The sequence below is a fragment of the Notolabrus celidotus genome, chromosome 9, assembly GCF_009762535.1.
Source record: "Notolabrus celidotus isolate fNotCel1 chromosome 9, fNotCel1.pri, whole genome shotgun sequence".
In the NCBI taxonomy this organism is placed as follows: Eukaryota; Metazoa; Chordata; class Actinopteri; order Labriformes; family Labridae; genus Notolabrus; species Notolabrus celidotus.
The window spans coordinates 18,178,736-18,187,804 of NC_048280.1; the positions used below are offsets into that span (position 1 = coordinate 18,178,736).

At 41.7% G+C, this 9,069-nt stretch overlaps 2 protein-coding genes across 8 annotated transcripts in view; one reads left to right on the forward strand and one right to left on the reverse strand.

The window, feature by feature from the left end:
- acacb (acetyl-CoA carboxylase beta) overlaps positions 1-2,354 on the forward strand; it is a 23,150-nt gene extending 20,796 nt beyond the window's left edge. For all 7 annotated transcript variants that reach the window (XM_034691432.1, XM_034691428.1, XM_034691427.1 and 4 more), the window contains 4 exons: positions 24-178; positions 307-477; positions 629-765; positions 1,110-2,354. In XM_034691432.1, coding sequence (XP_034547323.1) covers positions 24-178; positions 307-477; positions 629-765; positions 1,110-1,236 — 590 coding nt within the window. In that variant the 3' untranslated portion in view covers positions 1,237-2,354. The remainder of the gene's footprint in view (positions 1-23; positions 179-306; positions 478-628; positions 766-1,109) is intronic.
- On the reverse strand, positions 2,345-9,069 carry foxn4 (forkhead box N4). The gene is made up of 10 exons (XM_034691436.1): positions 8,628-9,069; positions 7,961-8,061; positions 5,635-5,801; positions 4,949-5,061; positions 4,746-4,856; positions 4,347-4,474; positions 4,161-4,257; positions 3,867-4,074; positions 3,382-3,774; positions 2,345-3,296 (listed from the first exon to the last, which is right to left on the reverse strand). The coding sequence occupies exons 2-10, from the start codon at positions 8,038-8,040 to the stop codon at positions 3,046-3,048; spliced, it is 1,548 nt and encodes a 515-aa protein (XP_034547327.1). The 5' UTR covers positions 8,041-8,061; positions 8,628-9,069; the 3' UTR covers positions 2,345-3,045.

The window sequence follows — 9,069 nt, forward strand, 5'->3', positions numbered from 1 at the left end:
CTTGTGTCTTCTGTTTTCACCAGCTTCCCCTCAGTTGTCTGACAAACAAATCAAAGAGTTGGAGTCAAAACTGAAAGCAAGGGAGGAATTCTTGTGTCCCATCTACCACCAGGTGGCAGTGCAGTTTGTAGATCTCCATGACACCCCAGGCAGAATGCAGGAGAAGGGTGTCATCAATGTGAGTTATATGGAGTACACTTTACTGGGAATATAAGTTTAACTCTGTGTGTAGTAAACAGGCTTGTATGTAGAGGAAGGTCATACTCCTTTAACTTGGTCTATTTTGCCCTTTCAAACACTTGACAGGATGTTTTGGACTGGAAGAATGTGCGGACGTTCTTCTACTGGCGTCTGCGTCGCCTCCTGTTGGAGCAGGTGGTGAAGTGTGATATTCTGCAAGCCAACCAGGACCTCAGTGATGGTCACATGCAGTCCATGCTGCGACGCTGGTTTGTTGAAACGGAGGGAACAGTCAAGGTGTGTTACAAAAAACGCAGACTGCTGTGTCTGCTCCTGTGCTAAATAGAATGCAACAATGGGTCAAAAGAGTGCAGATTATAGTTTAATTTGAATACTGTAGTGTAAGACTAAGGGGATTTAAAAGTGCTAATGTCTGCCATTCTTCCAGGCCTACCTCTGGGATACCAACAAAGTAGTGGTTGAATGGCTTGAGAAGCATTTGTGTGAGGAAGACGGCACACGGTCAGCAATCCGAGAGAACATCAAGTACCTCAAGAGAGAAAACACCCTGAAACATATCCGCAGGTACGTAGACATGATTTTACAATCTCAGTGATCTATTACTGTGGGATTATGTTCATTGTCTTTATCTTATCAATGTGAAAGAAAGAAATGTGTCAAATCTATGAACAATTGTAGTTGTGGAATGTTGGAACTGATTTTAACAAAGTAATTTAACACTGATAGATTCATGTTGGTGGAATTGAACTACGAGAGACTTTGTGAGGGCAAGCAACTTATAGTATGTTGCTCCCGTCATAGTGTACACCAGCTTAAGCCAATGTCATTATATGTACATTTTCAGAAATTAAAGTGATACATTTAAGCACGTATAATACCGTGGTTGTAATTTTCCTCTTGTGTTGTAGCCTGGTGGAGGCCAACCCTGATGTAGCCATGGACTGCATCATCCACATGAGCCAGAACATCACTCCCTCCCAAAGGGCCAAGCTCTCACATCTGCTCGCAACTATAGACGGCACCAGCACCAGTTAAGCAGAGGAGTTTATCAGGTTGAATTTTTAAGAAGAACAAAAGTTGGGTTAGCAATGATTGCTCTCTAGAAATAAGAAGGGGGAAAAATATTTTTTAGGATTATAGTTGGGGCAATTTTTCGCAATAATGCACGCCAGCACAAAGTGACTTATTCCTCAGTGATCACTGATCCACTACAGTTTCCTTTCTGTTGGAAACATTACCGTTAAGTGGCGTCTCTGCAGGGATGTCATAGCTCGTCCACTCTTGACTGATAAGCAGAGAATTTTTCTTTAGATTTTTGAGGTAAACAGTAATTTCAGCTGCTCATTCAGGTTCACTATCTGTGACTGTAACGCACATTTCAATGGCACACTTGTAAATAATGCTGTATCAGTATTAAAAATGCCTTAAGAGGCTCTATGCAGCCTCCAGGGGTATAAACGTTTCATGAAGTGGTACATTTCATGTTCAGGTACTGGTGCTCATGCTCAGTTACGTACATATATTAAATGGAGAATTTGGTTTCAAGTTTGAATGTAGCTCAGAAGACTGATCAGTTTTGAAACATTTGTGGATAAAATAAAGAAAATATGGCTGATCATTCTGGAGACAGAAAACCACAAATCCTATAAATTCTGTTAAATTTCTTTGAGAATATTTAGTTTTTTCTTACAAGAAGTAAAATGCAGAAAAGTAACTTAAAAAGAGATGTGTTTTTCTTCTAATAAGAACTATCAGTATCAGGTGTTAATTTGTCATTTCACTGTTGCATGGGCTCAGTCGTCCCTTTGTTGGTCACCTGAAGTTTGTTTATGTGTATCTATGCAGCAATGTTTTATGTGCTCAGACAATGCTATGAATGTTAAGAGGGACCGTAGCACTGTATATCAAACTGTAGAGATTTTCTCGTTGTCATGATAATATATCAGTGATATAATGCAGTTATTCTTAACACTCAGGTTTTGCATTAAAACATTGTCAAAGTGGATTTCGAAAAAGATTAATTTGCCTTACCAGTGATTAAAATATCAGCCATGAAATGAGATTTGAATGTATATAAAGTCTTTCCTGCGTCTTGTATTCTTACAATACTAAGGACTGTTTGTTAATAAATGTCGTTGAGATATTTTGGCAAAGGAATGTTTTTATTTACCCATTTGAGTTTTATTATGATCAAGTTAATGAGCATAACATACATCTGACTGAGAGACACGTTAATCAGAGTGTGTAAAAAGAATAATGTATCAAATCTGTATCATTCAATGTGGTGGGACACATTGGAGTTTTGGGCTGAAGTGGGTAAAATCCAGTCAAAAGAAAGCTTTCTGTGGCAATAGCAGTTTGAAACATTCAAATATATACAGCAAAAGATTGATGGAGTCATCAACTTCTCCAGCTGCCTTTTATAAATATAAATAAAACATCACAGCAATAATGCCTAGCACAATACAACAGACAAGAGACGGGGAGCTACAGAATGATAGAGTGGACAGTAGAAAAAAACTGGGGGATGCTATCTCACATAAACATCTCCACACAGAGTCTTTGTACTCATACAGGCTTTCAGTCTGTGCTTGGCAAAGCTAGATATTTAAAGTCTTACATACTTTTTCTTACAGCCACGTCTGTATTTATCAGATTTTAAGTTTTTAATGAGTGTTCTTGTGGGCTGTAATTTAAATGATTCACAGACATCCTGCTCCATGTAGTTCCCAGCTGACTGCTAAAGGAAGTGGGATTTTTTCCTTTAGCACAAAAATTTCAGATTTTCATCTCAAACGTCTTCAGTTGGCATCCACAGGTATCCGCAGGGGGTCGAATAAAAGTTTATAACAGAGCGATGGGCTTGCTGTTGGTTGGTGCGCCCATGTACTGAGAAGACAGGGTGTCTTGGGAGGTGTAGGAGGTGTAGAGGCCTGTGACTTGCACATCTGACAGTGGCAGATTTGCCCCAGTGGACACAGGAGGGAGGTTGGCTGTTCCCAAATCACAGTCTGATAGTCGGAGGGGGGAGTTACTGAAAGTGCCCAAAGCATCCAGGTTAAAGCTGTCGTCCTTCATTTCCTCCCACAGATTACCTAAGTAGATAGATGAAAAGTTAGGGTACTTAAAAACACTTGAATTTTCTAGCAAACAAAATCCCAATTTAGACTGTTTATTTACCCTGAAGGGCAAAGTCCATGATGCTCGGATCCAGTGCGTCCACCTCTGTGTGTGTGTCACCATGCACACTGTAGAAATCATCGGGCGCCTTGCTGGATTGCTGGGTCATGGGACTGTGGGAAAGGTCAGGGACTGTGTGGAGGGGAGGTGTCTGGGCCGGGGCAGGGGACATGGGGCCAAGGCGAGCCTGAGCTTGGAGCTGAGCCTGGAGCTGGTGGTGCTGGTGTAGGGGCAAACAGGGCAGGGACAGGGTGACTATCGGCTGAGGCTGCATCTGGGGCGGGACGGACAGAGGGAGGCCTGTTGGACAGCTGGGCAGCCGGGTCATGCCAGCCTCTAAAACCTTACGTCTGCAATTTTCAGGGCGGTCTGTGATCAGTTTGTCCAGCTCATCTAAAGAGGAAAAGACACATTATCAGACCAAGAGAATAATTTACTCACTTTTGGGCAGTAACCCTTATACATTTAATAAAAAAATATCTGACCAGGGTTAGCCATGCTGCGGCGGATGGCTGGGAGGTCCTTGCGTTTCCATTTCTGCATCTCTTCCTCCATCTTGTCAATCTTGGCAGGGTTCAGCGCCCACAGACAGCCCTTACGGGAGGAGCTGCTCGTCTTGTTCTCCACTTTCTCAAAGCATTTGTTTAGGGACAGATTGTGTCTGACTGAGTTCTTCCATCCATCAGGGGCAGTCTGCAGGAAGAGGAGTAGTTTATAATCAACCATGTCATCACCTTATCTTTGCTTTTTTTCTCTACGATATTGAGAGAGAATCATACCTTGAAATAGGGAAAGTGTTCCTTCATAAAGCTATAGATTTCACTGACAGGAAGGCTGCCAGTTTTGCTGTTCTTTAAAGCCATGGCAATCAAACAGCTGAAAAAAATCACCAGAAACAAATTATTTGAAGGTACTTTAAAGGACATTCAGGTGTTTTATACTTTGTTAAGCAGGTGAGGTCTGACCTGTAGGAATAGATGGGTTTGGGGAAAGACTTGGGCTGTAGCTCCTGGTCTTGAGGAGCCAGGCGAGGTTGTGTGAATAGACTTTGGTTGTTGAAAGAGACGTTGCTATAAAGTCCACCAGTTGAACACTTAAAAAGAAATAGAAAAACAGTTTGTTTGAGGTTTCACAGTTTTTATCAAGTAGCACTAATTAACATGGTTATATTCAGGGGGTTTACACAAGAAGCAAAGGAAAACAAAAAAATTAGCAACAAATTATAAGAGGACAAGCGAAGGACTGAGCTGAGCTGAGCTTCATCATAAAAGTCTCTTAGGATTAAAATAAAGAGCAAATTTAGTCCAAGGAATACTTTTTCCTTGTTGTTCTGACCAGATTCTGCATTGAGTAAAACAAGGTACCTGTTGTCCAGTTTGTGTTAGAGAGAACACCTGCTGGGGCGTCGGCTGGTAGACTGAGGTAGGGCACTGGTACCCTGGAGAGGGCAGCCCATTCATGGAGAATGGAGACATCTGTGGAATACAAACAGTCCTGTTTTATAATCAACCAATGCATGCATCATAAACCTTTAAAAGTAGGTTGCCACTGCGTTGAAAACACTTACACTTCCGCTGTGGGTGTTGATGATGCTGACTCCCAGAGGGCTGTGCTGCATGTTGCTCTGGAAGTGGAGCATGGAGCCTTGACCCGCTGTCATTGTCATGTTGCTCAGCTGAGCTGTGGGAAGGAACGCACAGACAGGTGTTGGAGTATGGCTGAACCCAGAATCGTTCCACAGCTTGCTTGCTTTCTTATGATCATACAGTTAGCTTCAGTGCTATTTCTAAGGTCTGGTGGTATTGTCTCGGATGTACAACAGCTGATTAAGACTTAATGGCTTTTGTTTGAGTTGATATAACCATTAACAGATTTTAAGTTTATTTTTTCTGCAGTTAAGCAGTTCAGTTACTTTTGGTGTGGTCTTGTAAGTAAACACTTCGTTGTGTCTGGGAATATAATCTTATGGTATTTTTTTTTATGTATAGTATGTATGTATCAGAATACAAAGGGGCCCATCTCATGGCTAAGACCTCAAGAAATGCCACCAGAGCTAAGTGGATTAATTTACTTCAGATTTACTCACTATGTTTTAGGGAAAAACAATACCCAAGGGCAAAAAAAAAACTAATCTTGTAGTCTCTTATATCTGTAGGGACTAGAAGTCTGGAAGAATCCAGCTGTCCTGATTCATCCAATCAGAGAGATGCTGCAGTTTTTGAATGTTGCACTGTCCCCTCCCTGTCACCTCACCTGTTTGTTGCTCCAGAAGGCTGCCCTGGGAGGGCCCGTTACTGTGGCCTCGACTATCAGCCATCTGCTGTAGTCGTGGCACATCCACAGAGGTGAGCCATGACAGAGACTGCAGGTCCCCAGGGAGGTCCTCCTCCCTCAGCTGGGAGGGGTCCGTGGTCAGGAGCCTTCAGGGGAGAAGGGGGGGTAGGGGGGTTACACAATTGCCGGTTTAGACACATGCAGAGCTCAAGTAGAATTTAAATGTAAACACTTGACAGAATTTTTTTTGCTTCAAAAAGTCAAAACCACTGCAATGAGTATGAAAATTGGGATAGGACAGCTGCTCAGTCAAACCATGTTAGCCATGCTGCCCAGGATTTAGAGTAAGAAGATTAACTACAAGTGTTATTTAGCAGTGACAGTTTTAATCAACAATGAGGGAGTTAAACAAGCTTTGCATTAAGAGGGCATCATCTGTCAATATTGTTTACTTTTTTAAGGGATCTTTGTTTTGGTGTATTTCACACTTGACTGATACAAATTTGAAAAAAAAATTAAATGACATTTGTAGGGAAAGAAAAGAGGTCTGAAGAGTTTTTAAACCAATAATTTGGTTTATTTTGAGACATAAAATGTAGGATTTCTGCCTCAGCCAGACAGTTTTTAGTCACTACGTCTTTTATTTGGCAAGCCATGACAAGAAAGAAAGAAAAGAGAGGAATCCTCTTCAAACCTCTCCAGTTTTCTGTACGCACACACTTACTGTGCAAGGGTTTAGTAATTGGGGTCGCTATGACAACACATACTGTTCAGTTACTTTTCAAGTCTGTGGACAGTGTTTGAGAGGACCCCCCCCCCCCATACACACACACCAAATCTCCTATTAAAAAATCAACCATGTGTCAGGTGACCAAGATCTGGCCCTAACCATTGGCTGAATCATAAGTAAACAACGCATGAGATCGTTTGAAACATGGGACAGCAGCACATGTTGCCTGCAACAGTTGGCCTTGTCTATTGAAAAATGATCACCTATTGTGTCCCAAACGACAAATCTGCCCAGTGGCACGTGGCTCTATTGTCTTCCCCAGACCCTTCCTTGATTGTCTCTGTCGTTTCTTTTCTTTAGCCGGCCCTTGCATTAATCTGTTGGAATGACAGGCCTCACATAAGAGGCACAAATAGGATGCCATCTGCTTCCCTGTCCCTTTCCAGCCTCTGTCCTCCCTGCCGCCCCCAACAACCCCCAACATCAACCCCCCCCCCCAACCACCATCACCCACACCCCCAGTCCTCTCTAACTGGGGAGCCAACGGAGCCTCAGGCCAAAGGGAGTGCAAATGTAGTTTGAGGTCAGGGCTGTGTGTCTGCCATCTGAGGTGGTGACATCATCACAGTTAGGATCAGCAGCACACATCCTCAGTGTCTTGAATGTTCCACTAAACGATTTGGAGTAATGATTCTTTTCAGGCAGGTGGCTTTATGAAGTCTTGATTGTTCAGAATCTAAGCTTGCTAGTTCCAGTTCAATTTACCTCTGACAAAAAGGAGATAATTTTTAACATGCTGAGAGTCTTCGACTAACTGAATGCTAAATGAAAGTACTACAAAAGTAAAAATACTTTTCCTTCATGTTTTTGTTCTGTTTTGTTAAACAAAAGTACTCTGGAACTTTTATTTACACTTTTAATTCATAAATCTACCCAAGATTACAACTATCCATGATAAAGTTGGATGAAGACTGATGTAAATTATAGACGAGACAACACCCTGGGCAAGTCTCTCACCTCCCCTCCTCTCTACCAGTAGCTTAGAAATTGTTCACTGATGCAAAACATGTCGAGCTGGTGTCTCCATGTATCATTCCAGTCTTACCAGAGGTTCAACAACACAAAATATTGCGCCTCCTCCTTCCTCCTTTACTCCCTCCCACCCTCCTCTTCTAATTGGGAGCCACTTGTGCATACTGGTGACCCAGAGCACCCCATCTCCCCCTGAGCCGGCAGGCCAAGAGGCTCAGGCTCTCCGTGTGCCGACAGCGGGAGTGTAAACAGAGCTGATGGTTTCTGACAGATCCATTCAGACTGAAAATCATTTATTCTTCAGGATTTTTTTCATGAAACCCCCATGCACAAAAAGAGCTGTCCATCTACCTTTAGATGAAACGTAGTGGGGTTAGGCAATTTGTTCCATGACCACTTTGGAAACACCTTAAAAGGCTTGGTTTATAATGTGCATTTTATCTATTGAAGTGTTTTTGACAATGTGCAACAGAAAAAAAAACATGTGTAGTTCTAGAAGGTTATGTAACTGCTTCTATATAAATATTAAATAAGAAATATTACCTGTAGTCCTGTGGAGATGGATGATGCCCAGCATTCTCTATTATTCCCGACATCCTGGATGTTATTCCACCTTCTATCATTTCCTGGGATGTGTGATACCGCTGTAACAAAACAAAACAATGCTCAAATATAATGTTTTGCCTGAGAGGCTGAAACACACAAGCAGGAAGAACTACATCTTAAATTAACATCACATCTTCCTCTGCAAGTAAACATGGAAGAGCAGCATGTGCTATCAAATATAGCAAAAAAAACACAAAAATTAAACCTTTTTAAAGCCAATTTTAATTTTGACACTAAAAGAAGAAAATGTAAAACAAACTGAATATAGTACATAACATTCATATCAGGATTCATTATTTCTGTGTTATAGCTGCAGCACATTTATCATTTTGAATCATTTTGGTTCCCCTTAACTTTTAAAGAATCATATGAACAAATGCAAAAATTAAATAGTAAAGTGTGTTATATTAGCATTACGTTCAAATGTTTACATAACAGTTCGGTCCCAACTTTTAAGTCACCTGAAGTTTAAATGGAGTATTGCTCAGCAAGCCTACAGATAAATCATTGAGTCTTAAAATTATTTAAATATAATTATCCTGAAAAAAGACGTAATACCCAACAAAGAGGATGATGCATGATGAAAGAATTAATTCAAAATTACCTGTTTTGATGGTATTGAAAGATGTGTGAGCCGGTCGAGAGCCCCTGTACTGTATTTCTCTGTTGTTGCACTTGATTCTCCAAAAACCGTTTTTAAATTTCCCTCTCTGGAGCGCTCCGGTTCTCTGTCATGCGCAATAGGGACCTCATCAGAGCTCCCAGTCGCCCGGGGGGCAGGAGGGTCCCATGAGTTTGACAGCTGCTGTTAACGCACTGCCTGTTCACAGTCCCGACAGCATCCACACTTCACACAGCAAGTGCAATCTAGTGATGTTGAGATTTGATTTTTCTCACAGTTTTAGGGGGAACTTTCTGTCACAGTGTGTCAGTGATAAGCCCCTCTACTGCTTCAAACAGCAGCCAAAAACAAGTTATTGCATTAAAACCAGGCTATACTCCAGTCACACATTGTAGTCCTCTTGTTGGAAGGTCAATAAAGAGAT

What these genes read in the sequence shown, in the direction of transcription:
- foxn4 (XM_034691436.1), bottom strand. Translation starts at nt 8,040, where the DNA reads ATGATAGAAGGTGGAATAACATCCAGGATGTCGGGAATAATAGAGAAT. An exon ending in TAACACAAACTGGACAACAG is followed by an intron (nt 4,475 to 4,745) that starts GTACCTTGTTTT and finishes TTTCTTTTTAAG; the next exon opens with TGTTCAACTGGTGGACTTTA. An exon ending in AACACTTTCCCTATTTCAAG is followed by an intron (nt 4,075 to 4,160) that starts GTATGATTCTCT and finishes CTCTTCCTGCAG; the next exon opens with ACTGCCCCTGATGGATGGAA.